This window comes from Sinohyriopsis cumingii, chromosome 1 (assembly GCF_028554795.1).
Source record: "Sinohyriopsis cumingii isolate HCF-2022 chromosome 1, ASM2855479v2, whole genome shotgun sequence".
Classification (NCBI taxonomy): Eukaryota; Metazoa; Mollusca; class Bivalvia; order Unionida; family Unionidae; genus Sinohyriopsis; species Sinohyriopsis cumingii.
Window position 1 is genome coordinate 24,714,952 of NC_142961.1, and position 21,073 is coordinate 24,736,024.

At 33.8% G+C, this 21,073-nt stretch overlaps 1 protein-coding gene across 3 annotated transcripts in view; it reads left to right on the forward strand.

Moving 5' to 3' along the window:
• Positions 1-21,073, forward strand: part of LOC149806562 (maltase-glucoamylase-like) — a 353,277-nt gene that overhangs the window by 283,992 nt on the left and 48,212 nt on the right. For all 3 annotated transcript variants that reach the window (XM_089954672.1, XM_089954663.1, XM_089954683.1), the window contains 5 exons: positions 8,315-8,431; positions 11,050-11,179; positions 14,210-14,336; positions 15,750-15,883; positions 17,693-17,727. In XM_089954672.1, the coding sequence (XP_089810798.1) occupies positions 8,315-8,431; positions 11,050-11,179; positions 14,210-14,336; positions 15,750-15,883; positions 17,693-17,727 (543 nt within the window). The remainder of the gene's footprint in view (positions 1-8,314; positions 8,432-11,049; positions 11,180-14,209; positions 14,337-15,749; positions 15,884-17,692; positions 17,728-21,073) is intronic.

The following is a 21,073-nucleotide window of genomic DNA, read 5'->3' on the forward strand; positions in this document are numbered from 1 at the left end:
TGAAAAATAGAATTATTAAGCACATTTTTGAGATGTAAACAAGTATGATAAACCAGTCTAACTACTATTTTCACAACCAACATGGTGCTTGCTTGTTCTTTTCTTGCATAAAATCAAGCATTCCGATAATATTTGATGCCAAAGATCTGAGGAATAGGAGGGAGAAAACCTACAATACCTGAAAGTCTATCGAAAAATTCAACAATTCTTCACTATTTCCAGCCAAATGACAGTCCGTCATCAATATCAAGAACTATATTCATAATTGATACATTTGTTGAATCAGACTCTATTCAATCATCCAAATAACATGATGGAAATAAGGTTTTGTAACAAATATGATTTGTGGTGATGATCATTACCATGGAAGTAATTGTTGTTTTAAATTTAACTGAATTATCATTTAAAATTGAAAATACCCAGAAAGTTTAGTAGTAATCTAATTTCACTGAGATTTTACTTTATGAGTGAAATATACAGTTGCCCCAAATGTTATCTAGGGCACTGAAATTTCAATAAATATTAGAGAAAAATAAAGCCTTTCTTCCTAATTACCCCTTTTGATACATAAAGATGACCAACACAATGAGTCTTTGTTTTATTATTTGGTAGTTTGTGCTGTAAATGCTGTGTTAAGCGTTATCACCAAGAGTATCCTTTCCCAACCCCACTGGCCATTGTGGAGAATTTTGCTATCAGACCATGCCAAACAGATCTTACAAAAACTAATTGTCCTCTTGTCCTAACCTTGTAAAATTTGGTTATGCCAAGGAATACTTTACCACTTCCTTGTCCTAACCATGTAAAATTTGTTTGTGCCAAGGAACAATTTACCACTTCCTTGTCCTAACCATGTAAAATTTGGTTGTGCCAAGGAACACTTTACCACTTCTTTGTTCTAACCATATAAAATTTGGTTGTGCCAAGGAACACTTTACCACTTCCTTGTCACGGGGCTAAGTAGATACAGAATATCTGTGCATATTCTACCCTGGACAAGCTCTGATGCTCAACATTACTTAACATCCAGCATTTATTAATATTTATTTTTGCCTATTTTGCTTACTTGTCAGTACAGAACATGTTGCAGAGGATTCAAGTTGAATAGGCATTTCACAGAGACACCCAACACAAACTTGATATTACAATGGGTTAAAAAAAATCAATCCATCTTTTAACACAAAGGTATATAATTTTTTGGGGCTTGTGACAATTTCAAACAACTCTTCTCTAAATAAACTTTCTTCATGCCAACAGTTGCAGTGATGCAGAGTAAAGTTAGCACTTATATTCTGTAAATTAAAATGAGTTACATACAAATTTATTTGAATTTCAGTTAATTGTACTGTAGTAACATAATTCTCATGATACATCCTGTGTTGGGTGCGTAGTCTCACATCTAATTCAGTTAGTTATAGTGACATGATCCTAGTGATACATCCTGTGTTGAGTGCATAGTCTCACATCTAATTCAGTTAGTTATAGTAACATGATCCTAGTGATACATCCTGTGTTGAGTGCATAGTCTCACGGCTAATTCAGTTAGTTATAGTAACATGATCCTAGTGATACATCCTGTGTTGAGTGCATAGTCTCACGTCTAATTCAGTTAGTTATAGTAACATGATCCTAGTGATACATCCTGTGTTGAGTGCATAGTCTCATGTCTAATTCAATTAGTTATAGTAACATGATTCTAGTGATACATCCTGTGTTGAGTGCAAAGTCTCATGTCTAATTCAATTAGTTATAGTAACATGACCCTAGTGATACATCCTGTGTTGAGTGCAAAGTCTCATGTCTAATTCAGTTAGTTATAGTAACATGATCCTAGTGATACATCCTGTGTTGAGTGCATAGTCTCATGCCTAATTCAATTAGTTATAGTAACATGATTCTAGTGATACATCCTGTGTTGAGTGCAAAGTCTCATGTCTAATTCAGTTAGTTATAGTAACATGATCCTAGTGATACATCCTGTGTTGAGTGCATAGTCTCATGTCTAATTCAATTAGTTATAGTAACATGATTCTAGTGATACATCCTGTGTTGAGTGCATAGTCTCATGTCTAATTCAATTAGTTATAGTAACATGACCCTAGTGATACATCCTGTGTTGAGTGCATAGTCTCATGTCTAATTCAATTAGTTATAGTAACATGATCCTAGTGATACATCCTGTGTTCAGTGCAAAGTCTCATGTCTAATTCAGTTAGTTATAGTAACATGATCCTAGTGATACATCCTGTGTTGAGTGCATAGTCTCATGTCTAATTCAGTTAGTTATAGTAACATGATTCTAGTGATACATCCTGTGTTGAGTGCAAAGTCTCATGTCTAATTCAGTTAGTTATAGTAACATGATCCTAGTGATACATCCTGTGTTGAGTGCATAGTCTCATGTCTAATTCAGTTAGTTATAGTAACATGATTCTAGTGATACACCCTGTGTTGAGTGCATAGTCTCATGTCTAATTCAATTAGTTATAGTAACATGATTCTAGTGATACATCCTGTGTTGAGTGCATAGTCTCATGTCTAATTCAATTAGTTATAGTAACATGATTCTAGTGATACATCCTGTGTTGAGTGCAAAGTCTCATGTCTAATTCAGTTAGTTATAGTAACATGATCCTAGTGATACATCCTGTGTTGAGTGCATAGTCTCATGTCTAATTCAATTAGTTATAGTAACATGATTCTAGTGATACATCCTGTGTTGAGTGCATAGTCTCATGTCTAATTCAATTAGTTATAGTAACATGATTCTAGTGATACATCCTGTGTTGAGTGCATAGTCTCATGTCTAATTCAATTAGTTATAGTAACATGATTCTAGTGATACATCCTGTGTTGAGTGCAAAGTCTCATGTCTAATTCAGTTAGTTATAGTAACATGATCCTAGTGATACATCCTGTGTTGAGTGCAAAGTCTCATGTCTAATTCAGTTAGTTATAGTAACATGATTCTAGTGATACATCCTGTGTTGAGTGCAAAGTCTCATGTCTAATTCAATTAGTTATAGTAACATGATTCTAGTGATACATCCTGTGTTGAGTGCAAAGTCTCATGTCTAATTCAGTTAGTTATAGTAACATGACCCTAGTGATACATCCTGTGTTGAGTGCAAAGTCTCATGTCTAATTCAGTTAGTTATAGTAACATGATCCTAGTGATACATCCTGTGTTGAGTGCAAAGTCTCATGTCTAATTCAGATGATAAGGGTGAGTCTCAAAATGGAAATAGCTTTTGATTTTAAAAATGCACATTTCCTGCCAAAATGTTTTATTAATTCATTCACTAATGGTCATAAGTGTATCTTGGAAAAATGTTGATTTCATCCAGGTACATGTACCAACATGGAAAAGACCTGGAAAATTTTGTTTCAAAAGTGTGAGAACCCTGTAATGGGTTAGTTCTATCACCATCACTGTTTGATCAGGTCACAAAAGCAGAGCTTATGGTTGCAGTGAGTGAACTTTCCTTTAGGCCCTGTGATGGGCTAGGCAACCTAATTTGCCACCTGTTGAAATGTCCCATTGCAAAAGACAATGGATTAAAAAGATCATAAGGCTTGTAATGGGGGAAGAATTGTCCCTGGTGGGTGTCCTGCCCAAGTTTGGTTTTCGTTATCTAGGGGTTGACCACCCTCGATGTTATTGCCCGGTTCGAGTAAATATAAATATAAGTGATGAAAACTTATAGGTGAAATAGGTAGAGATCTGAGCAGGTATATAGAACAAACCAACACGAGCCCCCATACATGTAAACAAACAATTTAATCAATTACATAAAAACACTGTGAAAATTCATTACGTCAGGAATATACTCTGCTTGTAGAAATTTAACTTTAACCGAAATGCAAAGTAAACGCAAATAGATTTAAATAAAATAGCCGATCTGTTTACTGATAGATTTAGTTCATCATAGGATCGAGTGAACAATCGAAGTCAACATCTTGTACGATTTCATAACCTGCTCGTCCCCAGTCTGTTCTGTTTCCACTGTAGCTGTTCAGACCCTTGGATCTCAGGGTGATACTTTCCACCATCCATCTCAGGATACTCTCAGAATACGTTTCAGAAATTAATACGTCGCAGGATTACATCACAGGATTATACGTCTCACTGCACTTCTCTCTATACTTCTCAGTATACGTCTCAGAATAACATCACATCATACGTCCCAGAATAATACGTCTCAGGATAACATGTCTCATATGTCTCAGGAGCTATTTTCTCCCTTTTAAATAAATATAAATAGAGACAACCTAAATTTCCCGTTATTTATGAAACAGTTAATTCTTCATTATTCTCCCTCATTATCAGATTTCACTATCAGTGCTAAACAGACGCTAAGGCTATCAATCGAGTCCACATGTTCTATAATGACCCTAATTAGTCAAATGGCTAATTCGTTATGCCTTGACCTCACACATTAACACATACGCAAGGCCTGGGGTTGTGAGCCAGCCTCAATTTACACAGTGAATAAATAGGATACATCACATCAATCAATTACTAGATCATTTCAGTCAATACACACGTATTCTTAATCGTACGTGAAATCTTCTAAATTCGGCGAATTCACACAGATTCTCGTAATCCTATTAACTAATGTAATGTATTAAATTCTTAGAACATAATTCTGATGCAAACAAGACAACAAATTCAAACAATTTGTCAACTTATCTAAAGAAGATTAATGTACAACTTCCTATGCATAAACTCAACACACTTATACTTCAAAAAGCAAATTATTACATGAATGTAGAAAAAAGATTCATGCAACTACAAGTAAATAACTTTAGCAAAGCATTATATATGGCATCAACAAATTACATGGAATTGTCACACTACCTTTGCTTTCAATGTTCCTCCCTTTAATCGGCAAATTATTTCGTTGGTTCCTTTCGACAATAGTCCCCTTTTGGACAACAGTTCTTTTTACAAGGGATTTCTTGCAAATTCCAAGGAGTCCTACTTTGGTTTTTCATGTAGAAAAGCTTAGACTGATTAGAATTTCGATGTGGCAATTTTAAAAATGTAGAAAATTTTGTGTGGGAAACATGCCCCTTATTTAACATAACCAATCAGAATCAAATATCTCTGCCGCCTTTTTCCAAAGACACCATAGTCAGGGTCAGCTTGACCTGGTAGTTTGAGTAACAGAGTTTCTGCGATTTCTCAATTTGTGACAACTTTACCATGAAAATGAAGTTTTCCGTGCCCCTAATAGTCCATCTGGTTGCTGTATAAACAAATGTTTAATTAGGAACAAAATTCTCCCTCTAAAGGACATTACTGTACACAGTATTATAAGTATGGCAACATGATACACGCTTGTCTCCATAAATCTAATTAAATTGGTTCTCTGGTCTCAACTAATGTATTGTTAGATCGACATAAAATTTGCCACTTCACAAGGCTGTTGTAGAACATCAGGTGGAATTGTACCTTTTGTCCTTGAACAGTGTGAGGTGAGTGATTGGTGGTAACTTGGGTTATATTTTGTCCTTGAATAGCATGAGGTGGGGGATTGGTGGAAACTTGGGTTATCTTTTGTCCTTGAATAGTGTGAGGTGCATGATTGTTGGTAACTTGGATTACCTTTTTTCTTAGCATAGTGTGAGGTGGGGATTGGTGGTAACTTGGGTTATGTATTAATATATGTTGAAACTGCTCAGGATTTTTAAAAAAATGGATGTCCTTATTTGCTGCTAATAAAGTAAGTATCAAATTTTTGAAGCTTTTTGTTCTTGGATATGTCAGAGCGGAAATGGTGGCAGATAGCCTGGTGCAACTGAGGGGAAAACTGTCGCTACCTGATGACTCTATCAGTTATTTCTCAAAGCATCTCACTGATACCTATTAAAAGCAGACTTTGTGACAGTAATGACCTTGGCAAATGTACCCAAAGTAAAGACCTGGGCAAATGTACCCAAAGTAAAGACCTGGGCAAATGTACCCAAAGTAAAGACCTTGGCAAATGTACCCAAAGTAAAGACCTTGGCAAATGTACCCAAAGTAAAGACCTTGGCAAATGTACCCAAAGTAAAGATCTTGGCAAATGTACCTAAAGTAAAGATCTTGGCAAATGTACCCAAAGTAAAGACCTTGGCAAATGTACCCTAAGAACAACATGAAGAACATTATACCTAGCTTTTTCAGTAAATTTGTCAAAAAGTGTAAGATTTGAATTTAATTTTACTCATTTAAAATGCTTAAATGAATATGTAATGCATATCAGTATGGATGTGTTTCAAAAATTATTTATTTTATCCTTTGATGCAAATGATATTATGCAGTGTCATTTAAATTATCTTGAATTATATTGTAACATTTTATGACGATATTAACAAAATATATTAAAATTTTCAGGTACATGGTGTGATTACTGGTGCACAGTCTATACAGATGGCAGGTGGTGATCATTCTTCTGTTAGGGTTTTAAATAAGTATGGTTTTGTAGGACAGCCTGATTGAGGTAAGGATTTAAAACTTGTTTCTTAGAAACTGACGTTTTCCTGCAAATCTTGGCTTGAATCTCCCCATATGACCTTATAATTGGGTGCTTTTTCTATATTCAACCATATATTTTGTCCACAAAGCAGTAGACACTGCTTTAGATTTTGTTTGTCCACCACCTTTTTCTTGCACCTGTAAAAGTGATCCATGGTGGCTCATCGATGAGCATGCCAGACTTGCAAGCCAAAGATCACAGATTTGAACCTTGCCCAGATCAGGCCAGGCTGGGTTCTGTGTTGTTTTCCTTAAAATTCATTCCCTGATCACCCAGGTTGGGTACTGTGTTGTTTCTCTTTATATTCTTTCCCTATTCAACCAGGCTGGGTACTGTTTTTGCTCCTTTTAAATTCATTCCCTGATCACATTAACATTAGGAAGATAAACTATCCCTAAAATCTATCAATTCCTGAAAAACAAAGGGTTTTTCATAGCTTTTAAGAGTATGTAGACAAAGGGAAGGAACTCCTACTCATTACCTCCCCTGCACCACTGCTAGGTGGTACTAGTTTAAGCTTCTTCTAGGGGACATATTACATCATTGTACTTAGCCACATCAAATGCTTCAAGACTGAGATGTTCAGTTGACTGCAAAGGATTATATATTCAAAGTTTTCAATGTTTTGTTGACATTGTTGTTTGTGGGTTTTTTAAAAATCTTTTAAGTTACAAGAATGCTGTATGTTTGGATTACAAACACAGCCGAATTTAATATTTTGTGATATTACAGGTGGTGTTGTTGAATTTTCATATTTAAGGTTCTTAATTTCTGTTTTGTTTTTTCATCATCCATCTATTGGGAAGCAATAATGACAGTCACTGTCAGAGATAAAAGGCCAGCAAAGGTGACAAAATATAGTTGGTGTCAGAGTTACAAGGTCTGCAAAGGTGTCAAAATGTAGTTGGTGTCAGCAAGGATGATCATGAGACTTGCCTTGCCTGCACAAAATGTACTTCTACAAGAACATGAAACATTCACAAGCCAGGGTTGAGGGGATGTGGTCTTCCATCATCAGAGACAGTTAGAAGAATGGAAGATAATAGTGAAGCATGACATGATTACAGCATATTGAGTATTGATCATCTAGAGAACATGTTACCAACATACAATAACACAAACTGGTACCATTACCAATATCATATATAACACACACTGGTACTGTTAACTGATGTCATATATAACACACACTGGTACTGTTAACTGATGTCATATATAACACTGGTACTGTTACCAACATCATACACACTGGTACTGTTACCAACATCATAGAACTCACACTGGTACTGCTACCAACATCATATATAACACACTGGTACTGTTACCAGCATACTATAACACACTGGTACTGTTACCAGCATACTATAACACACTGGTAGTGTTACCAACATACAATAACACACAATGGTACCATTACCAATATCATATATAACACACACTAGTAATGTTACTGACATCACATATAACACACACTGGTACTGTTACCAACATCATATATAACACACACTGGTACTGTTACTAACATCATAGAACTCACACTGGTACTGTCAGTGTTATGTTGAATATGTGAATTTGGATACTGTCATAATGGCTAAAAATCTAGACTTATTCCAATGTACAGCATACCAACTAGCATATTATCCTTTATGGTAAAATTAACCACAATATTTGAAATCTTTCAAATGACTGAGAAATCAATAGTTGTATTTTATATGATGCTATAATGCAGTAGGTTTAACTCATTGTGCGTATTTTTTAAATTTTTGTCATTTTTCTCAATTTTGTTGTAGGTATGGCCAAATGGTAAGGTGGCATTTCCTGACTTTTTCCATCCTGATGCACCAGGGTACTGGTCTCAGCTTATTGTTGACCACCATAAAATTATTGAATTTGATGGACTTTGGATTGTAAGTAAACTTTTCCTTCCAGTCTGAATATAAATCAGTACAGTACAACAAATACATTTTGTAATATTCACAAGCATTTGAATGAAAAGCTAAGGCAGTTAAGAAAAACAGAACAATTACATATGAAGATGAGATAATTTTGTGCCACAAGATACAGTTGTTCTCCAGGATGCAATGTAGGTCTGCAAGAAACATTATTAATCTAACATTTCAACATTCTATGGGGATTATTAAGCATGTAACCCGGTCTAGATCTTACAATGGACTCTCTTATACTGACCTAAGATCTAGATCTTACAATGGACTCTCTTATACTGACCTAAGGTCTAGATCTTACAATGGACTCTCTTATACTGACCTAAGGTCTAGATCTTACAATGGACTCTCTTATACTGACCTAAGGTCTAGATCTTACAATGGACTCTCTTATACTGACCTAAAGTCTAGATCTTACAATGGATTCTCTTATACTGACCTAAAGTCTAGATCTTACAATGGACTCTTTTATACTGACCTAAGGTCTAGAGTTTCTCAGATTTTTATATCCTCCCTATAACTATTCCTGACAGTGACATATTACAATCTCTTATTAAGATCACAAGGTCATTGACCTTACTTCTTAAGCCTATAACAATATCATTCCATAAAGAACACACACCAGCCAGCCTCTGTCCCTATCAGGTCATTTCTCCATTTTACAGTGCCATTAGACAAACACGCTGACCTAGTGTGATCTCTATCACTTAACAGGCTATCTTTGGTAACTGTTTACAAATATCAGCAAAGATACCGTGCTACAATGACACGAAATTGCAAAATGGGGGTGGGTGATTTATTCTATTTATCCTTGTGTGGTATGAATCAAAGTGTGAACAATATGGATCAAGATGTACTGTTGCATAGTGCACCAGTTAATCAGGCCTCATATTCTTCAAATGTTTGGACAAGAAACTCAAGTTCCATCTCAAAATCATAAGAACATGTGTAATCTTTAGGACATACCTTTGTGCAGATTTAGAAGACTAATAGAGGGACATAAGAAAAATTTGAAAGTTCTGTGATTCTGGCTTTTTATTAGCTCATCTGGACGTAAGACCAAGTGAGTTAAGGTATGGTTCAGCATCCATCATGCTTCTGTTATGTGTTGTGAATTGTGTGTCTGTCTATCAACCATTGCTTGTTGCCACTCAGGAGTCCCTATTTTTTCCAATTTCAAACTTGGATAAAGGTTTATGTTGTCAGAATCTTGGACCAGTTTGATAATGACCAAGATCCATGAATATCAAGGAGGTAATCTTAGTGGTCTTGCATCTGATTGGTTAAGCATGTTGCCATGCCAGAGAGTGTATTTTAGAGCTGATTTTAATTCAGACTTGGAATATAAGCTTATGTCATTAAGATCTGGGACAATTTTAACAATGAGAAAGATCCACACATACTAATGAGATTATCTTGCATCTGAAATTACTATCCTTCTGGATATGACATTTCTGATCCAACATGAAATAAATGTTATTTCAATAAGATCTCTGATTAGTTCTATAATGAGATAGATCCACACATACTAATTAGGTGGTCTTGTATCAGACTGGTTTAGCTTGTCATACCTCAGCAAGCCACATTTCTAATCCAGCTCTAATCAAACTTGAAATTTGATCTTATATCTTCAAGATCCCAAATGGGTTTAATAATGAGTGAGATCCTTGGATATTATTGAGGTAATCTTGCATCTGACTGGCAGAGCTTGCAACTAGTCTAGAGCCTATATTTCTTATCTGATATTTTTAATCAAAACTTGAACATGTGTTTATATCATCAATATCTTCAATAATTTGAATGATGAGCAAGATCCATGGATGGTAATGGGATCTTATTACCACTCTGGAGACCATAATTCTAATCTGATTAGGATCAAATCTAGAATAAAGGCTTATATCATTATGATCATGTATTGAAAAGTGAATAAGATTCATGTAGATATATGAAATGATCTTGCATCTAATTGGCTGAGCTTGTTGCCACCCGGAAGCCATACTTTTGATCCAATTGTCATAAAACTTCAATTATAGGCTATTAATAAGATACCTTGCATCTGATTGGCTGAATTTCTTACCTCTCAATATCAAAAGACAATATTTCTCATCCTGTTTCTATAAAACTTGGTAGATAGGTTTGTTATTATCAGGAACTTGGGTTACTTCAGTTAAGAGCAAGAGACTCTGCTTATTAACTGTGCCATTATTTATGTAACAAATTTTTATCAGGATTGAGTAAAACAGGTCAAATTGACATGATATAAAATCTGGGAGATAGTTTACCTAGGATGTTTACTTGCAATATTACTTAAGTCTGCTTATTGAAATGGGCAACTGTTAAGCTATGCAGGTCAAGTGAGCAATATCTGGCCTACATGGGGCTCTTGTTCTTATTAAAATTATAGGCTGTCAAAGTTTTTGAACTTATGAGCCTGGCTTGAGTCTTTTGCTGAATGCATTTTGGGAATGTCCTCCTACATGTGTGTGTGTGTGTGTGTACATTTTGCATTGGAAGTTATGGGTCTGAACTATCTGCACTTACATGGACATTTGATATGCAAATTTTACATGATTTAATTATAGGATATGAATGAACCTGCCAACTTTGGTACTAATGAAGAGAAGCCATGGAACTGGCCTGCAAATAAAGAACCTTGGAGTCTGAACTGTCTCATCAACAACAGTACACTTGATCACCCACCATACAAACCAAGTAAATTGGCAATTTTAATAATCGTTATTATTCACTGAATTCTTATTTTTCTTATCTTTTGCAATTATCCATATTATTCTAATTTGAGCACCTACTGTACTAGAAATACTGACAGGCTCTGATAGTTTCTCTTATATTTTCTCGCTGGCAAGGTTTTTCTGTATCTTTTAAAGAATGTATCCATGGTTTATACAACCTTGAAAAATCTTTGAATGTGATTATTTTCTTGAAAAGTCCTTGGGTGTTATGATTGTCTTGAAAAATCCTTGAGTGTTATGATTGTCTTGAAAAATCCTTGAATGTGTTGATTGTCTTGAAAAATCCTTGAGTGTTATGTTTGTCTTGAAAAATCATTGAGTGTTATGATTGTCATGAAAAATCCTTGAGTGTTATGATTGTCTTGAAAAATCCTTGAGTGTGTTGATTGTCTTGAAAAATCCTTGAGTGTTATGATTGTCTTGAAAAATCCTTGAATGTGTTGATTGTCTTGAAAAATTCTTGAGTGTTATGATTGTCTTGAACAATCCTTGAATGTGTTGATTGTCTTGAAAAATTCTTGAGTGTTATGTTTGTCTTGAAAAATCCTTAAGTGTTATGCTTGTCTTGAAAAATCCTTGAGTGTTATGATTGTCTTGAAAAAGCCTTGAGTGTTATGTTTGTCTTGAAAAATCCTTGAGTGTGTTGATTGTCTCGAAAAATCCTTGAGTATTATTATTGTCTTGAAAAATCCTTGAGTGTTATCTTTGTCTTGAAAAATCCATGAGTATTATTATTGTCTTGAAAAATCATTGAGTGTTATGATGATTGTCTTGAAAAATCCTTGAGTGTTATGTTTGTCTTGAAAAATCCATGAGTGTTATGATTGTGTTGAAAAATCCTTGAGTGTTATGATGATAGTCTTGAAAAATCCTTGAGTGTTATGATTGTCTTGAAAAATCCTTGAGTGTTATGTTTGTCTTGAAAAATCCATGAGTATTATTATTGTCTTGAAAAATCCTTGAGTGTTATGATTGTCTTGAAAAATCCTTGAGTGTTATGATTGTCTTGAAAAATCCTTGAGTGTTATGATTGTCTTGAGAAATCCTTGAGTGTTATGATTGTCTTGAAAAATCCTTGAGTGTTATGTTTGACTTGAAAAATCCCTGAGTGTTATGTTTGTCTTGAAAAATCCTTGAGTGTTATGATGATTGTCTTGAAAAATCCTTGAGTGTTATGTTTGTCTTGAAAAATCCTTGAGTGTTATGATTGTCTTGAAAAATCCTTCATTTTGAAAAAAGTTGGTTTTATCTTTAAAAGGTCCTTGAATTTTTGCCCACACTCCTTGAATTTATCTGAGGAATGAAAAACAATATAAATGAATGCAGTAAAATTAAGATTGTTTTTGTTGTTAACATATTTTCCAATAATAAATAAATAAAATGGTATAAAATTGGATGTGTCAGATGACACTTGATTTGCATAGTTTCCAGATCATGTAGCACCCATTTGCTGTAGTGGCATGTTTTATTTTGGTTCCTTATACATTTGCATTCATTTTTGTAGTGATAAACAAAATAACTATAGAGACAGAACAATTTCTGTGATAAAAATTATTCCTCAAAAACCTTAGAAGTTCTTGAAAGCCTTTGAAAAGCAACTCCCTGGTTCTGTACAAACCATGAGAAATTATCTTTTTGGTTTGATATTCTAAAACCAATCATATAAGCCAATCATAATTTACAAGGCGTTTATTGTCTGACCTGCACCCGAGAGAAGGTCACCTCTCTCTCTCTCTCTCTCTCCCTCTGACTCTCTCTTTCTCTCTCTCTCTCATACTGTCCCACTTATGCTTATTCTTCCCAGCTGTGATTGGTATAACAGTCACCCTCCTTAAAAAAGACCAGGTATATTCCATCCTTTATGAACATGCTATAGATTGTTATCCCCAGTACATACTAACTAGGTTCTGTCTTTAATTTCATAAATAATATAAATGCTGACTCAGATTTTATTATTAGAACATGCATTCATTAAGTCAAATCTAAATTGTGGTTTTTGTTTTAAAATCCACTTGAGTAATTATTTCAGTAAACTTTACTCATTTGAATAAATTGAATTTAAATACTTGTTGACATTTTTTTGTCGTAACTTAATTTTAATTGTGTTTTATTTGTATCATTATTTTATAACATTACTGGTATGTCAGATTGGCATATTAGATATGCCTCTTAATTTTGTGAACAAGTGAAATGTTTGAAGTGTGTTGTTACAGATAAAATATACACTTGATTGATAATATTTGTTCTGGTGTCCATGAATATTTTCTATTATATTTGGTTCAAATAATATTGAGGAAAACTGGTTCCCCACTTATTATGTGTTTATGCCAAATATTACAAGCATGCAATTAATGTTTAATGAGAGCCAACATGTAGTTTCATGCTTGGATATCATGGGTCATTTCTTGTTATAACAAGCTTAATAATTAAACATAAATGACCATCAAACTGTTTAGGGCCAAATTCTATTTCAACAATAATGACCTTTAAATTATAGTAGGGCCAAATTCTGTTTCAGCAAGGATGACCTTCAAATTGTAGTAGGGCCAAATTCTATTTCAGCATGTTTTCTCCTTAATTGAATTATATCTAACCTTCACATGGATCAAACATATTTCACTTATGCAGTTTCCTGGCTAAAGCTGTGATGAGACTTTTTACTTATAAGAAATGTATCATGGATAAATTTTAATTTACAATTAGTTGTGGTTAAATGTTACTTTATTTAACCTGAATTTTCATTACTCTAGAACTAGAGGGAGAAACCATTGTTTCATGTGCCATTCATTCACTACAACAAGTGGGAAAACATTGTTCCATATGCCATTCAGTCCTCAACAGTTAGAGTGGGATACTGAGTGTTGTATGTACCATATATAATAGTGAATGTACCATTGTACCATAGAATAGGGTTATAACAAATGAATAAGGTATAAATGATGATGATACATTTATTGTAAGAAGTTGCTGATACATTTTTTCTACAACACAGGAGGTGTGTATGGAATGTACCTATCAGACAAAACGCTTTGTATGGAGGCATTACAGGGAAATGGAACTCTACGACACTATGATGTTCACAACTTGTATGGATGGAGTCAAACAGAACCTACTTTAAGGTAGTACATTTTATTTTTACTAGTGTATCAGTCAGAATCAGAAAATTGTTAACTGTCCAATGCTTTATAGTCATGAGCAATATTATGAGACCTTCCAAATGTCCATTACCATAACTGAATTAGAGCAACTATTTAAAATACTGTGGGATGGACTTCAAATATGTTTTCTCAGTAGGAAGATAGATTATATATAGCAGATATAATAATAATAATAATAATAATAATAATAATTAAAGAATATATAACCCCTGGGTTACTGTTTATACTCACTTATAAGTTGAATCCTAAGGCAACTGCACATACCCAGATATGCTGGTGTAAAATGTACATGCAGATCTGGGTCTATGCAATCTGTTAGGAGTAATCAGTAAAACAAACAATAAAGACCTAGATCTGACAGTGCATTATGTGATGGTAGATCTGGATCTATGCAATCTGTTGGAAGAAATCAGTAAAATAAACAATAAAGACCTAGATCTGACAGTGCATTATGTGATGATAGATCTGGGTCTATGCAGTCTGTTAGGAGTAATTAGTAAAACAAACAATAAAGACCTAGATCTGACAATTGCATTATGTGATGATAGATCTGGGTCTATGCAATCTGTTGGAAGAAATCAGTAAAATAAACAATAAAGACCCAGATCTGACAGTGCATTTTATGTGATGGTAGATCATTGTTGTTTGCAGTTGGACATGACTTATGAGTGAGTTTATACAATCCTTTCAGGAGGAGGAGGTGGGTACTAGAGAAACTTGAATGATTCTGTTTCAAAGTAGGTACATTCTACCAATTGTTACCAGACATGGGAGATTCATGACCAGTTGAAGGTGTTCTAGTTTTTTTGGGAATGATCTTTATAAACATTTTACCATATTCAGAACAATTTAGGATACATGCACTTTTACAGGATGATGAATAGGTATTAACATATAAATTCTCAACATATCAAGTGATGTGAACTCAGTGATAACAATAAAAATTAATTCTAAGATACTTATAAATTTAAACCATATGTCAACCATCTTAAATGTGATCATATTTTACAAAAATGTTTCTTTCATAATGAATGAAGTTAATGATTTAAATTGTTTTTTTAAAAAGTATTAAAAAGTAGTTTAATATCTTGCATTTCTGATAAGAAATTACTTTACAGTTCTATTTTAGTATAAAATGATTTTTTTCCTGTTATATCTTGTGTCAAGAGGATATTGGCAACCTTCACATAAAAACTATATCTTATTCAGATTTTAGTATGGGATTGATCTGATGCTATTGATGCAAGTTGTATCTGACTCAGATTTTAGTATGGGATTGATTTCATGCAATAGATACAAGTTGTATTTGATTAAACTTTTTAGTATTGTATTTATTTCATGCTAACAAAGAAATTCTGCATTTTGTTCTTTTAGAGGTTTGCAAACTGCCACTGGAAAGAGAGGAATGGTTATCTCAAGATCAACCTTTCCTTCAAGTGGACGTCACAGTGGTCATTGGCTTGGGGACAATGACAGCAAATGGTCAAATCTTCATGATTCAATTATAGGTGAGATATTTTTATTCTGCCACTGAGTGCAGCAACAGGGTCATCTTGTTTTGGTACAGTTCATTCTGAGAATCTTGATTGCCTCCAAACTAATCAACATAGACAAATGAAATTCAATCAACATAGACAAATGAAATTCAGATACATTATTTCTATGCACATGCAGATGACAATGATTGTATTTTTAGGTGATTGCATTACACTAAACAAAGTTACAGTGCTTTCCTTGCAATTTACTTTTCTTTTTAAAATTAGCTTGGTCCTTTGTTTTGTTTATCGTGTTAAACCACATTATTTGATCTTTCTTTGCTGCAATTCAATGAACAGTGTTTAATGACTCAGCATGGCATTTTTAAAGGTAATCATTGCTGGATAAAGCTTTAGTGTGCCAGACACATAATTACAATGCATTGTCTTGGTAAATTCTAGCTTGGACACCAAGATATATTTCAAAGGTGTCATGATAGTTGAAATACATACAAATACTAGACCTGAACTTTCACACAGCATCTTGCTCTGATAGAGATGTAGTCACTCTGATGAAAATGAACTTCACTCTGATAAAGATGTATTCACTCTTGTAATGATGTATTCATTCTGATAAAGATGAATTTCACTCTGATAAAAATGTATTCACTCTGCTAAAGATGTATTCACTCTGATAAAGATGTTTTCATTCTTATAAAGATAATTTATTCTGATAAAGATGTATCCATTCTTATAAAAATGTATTCATTCTGATAAGATGTATTCACTCTCATAAGGATGTATTCACTCTTGTAATGATGTATTCATTCTGATAAGGATGTTTTCATTCTGGAAAAGATGTATTCACTCTGATAAGGATGTATTCACTCTTGTAATGATGTATTCACTCTGATAAAGATGTATTCACTCTGATAAGGATGTATTTGCTTTGATAGAGATGTAGTCACTCTGATAAAAATGAACTTCACTCTGATAAAGGTGTATTCATTCTGATAAAGATGTATTCATTCTTGTAATGATGTATTCGTTCTGGTAAAGATGAATTTCACTCTGATAAAAATGTATTCACTCTGCTAAAGATATATTCACTCTGATAAAGATGTTTTCATTCTTATAAAGATAATTTATTCTGATAAAGATGTATCCATTCTTATAAAAATGTATTCATTATGATAAGATGTATTCACTCTGATAAGGATGTATTCACTCTTGTAATGATGTATTCATTCTGATAAAAATGTATTCACTCTGATAAGGATGTTTTCATTCTGGAAAAGATGTATTCACTCTGATAAGGATGTATTCACTCTTGTAATTATGTATTCACTCTGATAAAAATGTATTCACTCTGATAAGGATGTTTTCATTCTGGAAAAGATGTATTCACTCTAATCAAGATGCATTTGCTTTGATAGAGATGTAGTCACTCTGATAAAAATGAACTTCACTCTGATAAAGGTGTATTCATTCTGATAAAGATGTATTCATTCTTGTAATGATGTATTCATTCTGGTAAAGATGAATTTCACTCTGATAAAAATGTATTCACTCTGCTAAAGATGTATTCACTCTGCTAAAGATGTATTCATTCTTGTAATGATGTATTCATTCTGGTAAAGATGAATTTCACTCTGATAAAAATGTATTCACTCTGCTAAAGATGTATTCACTCTGATAAAGATGTATTCATTCTTATAAAGATATATTCATTCTGATAAAGATGTATTTATTCTTATAAAGATGTATTCACTCTGATAAAGATGTATTCACTCTAATAAAGATATATTCCCTATGATAAAGACATATTCACTCTTGTTTTAGGTATCATAGAATTCAGCCTCTTTGGAATCCCTTATGTAAGTACTTATGTGATTCCTTTCTTTCAATATTATACTAATTTAGTATAGGAATACATTTTAAAGACATTATGATGTGTATTTGTAACCAAAATATATGTAATGTTAACTTTGTAATGAACCACTGCTCCAAGCTGTATATGGCATCAGCTGTCTGTATTTTTCACTACGTAAGTCATTTTTGATAAGTGTTTAACTGGAAAATTAACACAGTTATGGCCAAAGACATAAATGTGCAAAGATTTTGTTGGCAACAAACATCACTACTTGTAGAAGATACAATCTTGCTTGATATATTTCCTATGGCCTCAAAATACATGATGCTAGTGATTGGAAATGTTACATCAGCTTCCATCACCTTCATTTATATAGCTTGTATAAGGTCTATCAGATCACAAGCTAATTTGTATCAGTAAAACGTTTGCTTATGTGCTGATTCACAAAATCAAACATCGATCAATCAATCATGGAACACAAACTACCAACATGTAGATGATACATACAGTTGTTTTTGTTAACCTATCATGACATGTTTCCAATATATATATGCATCTTTCAAATTTTAATGTGCTATAAGTTATAAGTGTGAATTATCAGAAACCACTAGTATATATGTTCATTTTTTTTCTGTTAACTTTGCATTGTCAGAATCATTCAGTATTTTACGATACTGAACTTGTGAGCAACTTCATATTGCGCTCACAAAGGAACTACTTTCTGTAGTAAACAAACAATGGATGCAGATGGCCAGCACTTTTTGTAATCAAATCATGTACACTCACATAGTGGGCAGTTTATGTTTTGGTTGATTACATTCATTTCTGAATGCACTAAAGCAGATGTTTCGTGGACTGCCACATACCAGCTGCTTTGCTACATTCCACATTAACTTTTTGATACAGTGTTTCAGATTTAGGCGGGAGATGCCAGATTTTGTAAAATTGCTGGGTGACTACAAATAACATGCAAGTAACAAGGCATAAACTGTCTTCTTTAGCTGGTAATAAGAATGGCAAAAAATATAGTTACAGTTTTACATCCTGAATTTTCTTTCTTCTGCAAATCCGAATTACATGAGCCATGTTATGGGTTCTCGAGCTTGATTACACATTTCGAAATTGTACTGTAATTTCGAATATAAGTGCAATTACATCCTCCTTACTGCACTCAAAATGAAATAAGCATTAAATTCCATAGCATCTTTTTGATAATTGCAATTGAAAGAATTCATATTTTCTCACATTATGATTTCAAACATTCAATGATAGAACAGAAACACATTTGTTGATATCAACATGATTCTCCCTCACTACTTCAATCCAATGTATTTCATGTAGAATTGGCATATAAATCCAGTCCGTAATAATAATAATGAGGACTTTGTATAGTGCCTAATCTTTAGAAGCTCTAAGGGCTTTACAACATTAGACAACACCTATAACATAAAAAACATATATAATAATATGATTACAAAAAACAAACACCATACAATTAGAAAACATAAAAAACATGCTGAAAATATTTAAGGTAGGAAACATTGTTAGGTCTTTAAGTTTGTTCTTGCAGTCGAAATAAGTGAGTTTTAAGAGTACTCTTGAATGGGATCACTGTGTCTAAGTTCAGTGGGCAATTTATTCCACGTTGCTGGGCCCTGGTATGCAAAAGAACATTGTCCATATAACTTTGTTTTCATAGTGGGAATAATGAGTATAAGATTGTCAGAAGAGCAGCGTAAGTATCTTGCTGGTGTGTACACATGGGTGAGGTTGGATAGGTATGTTGGACTAGAGTCCGACAGTGAAACATAGCACAGAGAACAAATTTTGTGTTTGATGCTGGATGAAATGGATAGCCAGTGTAGGGTACAGAGCAGCAGGGAGGTCTGCTCTGATCATGTTACTCTAAGTATCATCCGAGCAGCTGTGTTTTGAACTTTTTGAAGTTTCTGGAGTAGATATTGAAATGAACCAGACATAATTGAGTTACAATAGTCCAGTCTTGAAAGTACTAATGAACACACAAGTGTTTTAGTGGCATCAGCTGAAAGATATTTGCGAATGGAGCTGAATCATCTCAGCTCAAGATATGCAGCCTTGCATATGTTCATGACATGTTGGTGCAATGTGAGAGTACTGTCCAGAGTAACACCTAGGCTTCTTACTGACTGTTGGAATTTAATGTTGGTGTTGCTGATATTTATTGTTTGAGGTAAAGGATGTAAATGAGAGAGTCTTTGTGTTGTGATCAGAATGGCTTCAGTTTTATCATCATTCATCTGCAGCTTGTTACATGTCATCCATGATTTCACATCAGAAATGCACCTCTCTACACCTTGGATGGTAGCATCAACTTCAGTTGGGTGGCTAGATTTGTATATTTGGGTGTCATCAGCATACAGTTGGTAAGACACTGGATGATGATCTATGACACTTGAGATTGGTTGAGTGCATAGAATGAAGAGAACAGGTCCAAAAACAGACCCCTGTGGAATACCGCAAGATAGATTAACTGGGCTGGAGTGTATTCCATTTGCAGACCACAATTTGTGTCCTGTTGACCAAGTAGGACCTGAACCACAGTAAGGCTGTATCATGAATGCCAAATACATGCTGGAGATGATGAAGTGATATATCATGGTCTTTTGTGTCAAATGCTGCAGACAAATCAAGGAGGGTGATGACTGTAATCTTTCCACTATCCAAAGCAGAGAGAATGTCATTAACTAGTTTTAGAAGAGTAGTTTCAGTACTGTGGCAAGGGCAATATGCAGATTGTACATTGCTAAAACGACTGTTTGAATTCAGATGAGATACAAGCTGGGATAGAACAACCTTTTCTAAGATTTTTTATATGAATCATGAAATTTTGTAGAATAAAAAAAAAATAATAAAATCTATTCATTCCAGATTAGACAGAAAAGTTGTTGCAATGTGCATTCATTCACAACATGAATCTAAATTTCAATTTCAGGTAGACCAAAATGCCATTTTCTTTCAAAAGTTATGTCTAGCGCGCGACTAAGTTCAAATTTATCGGGGTGGAGTTATGTGCACATTAATAATGTTGTTTTGTGTAATGATGAATATGTGCTTGTGTATTTAGTTTGGAATATGGCATACATTCAGTTACTTTGTTTCTTTAGTGTATTTTGTTTATATAATTAAGCCTTAGGTATAATAAGAAAAATGAGCATATAATAAAAAGGTTGCTGCATTTTGTATGGGAAAATATGAACTCCCAAGGTCGTGCAGTATTCCCTCCGAAAACATCATTGATATTTTCCCATACAAATGCAGTAACCTATAAATACTGTTGGATATATATGTACTGGAAATTGTGTCATTGT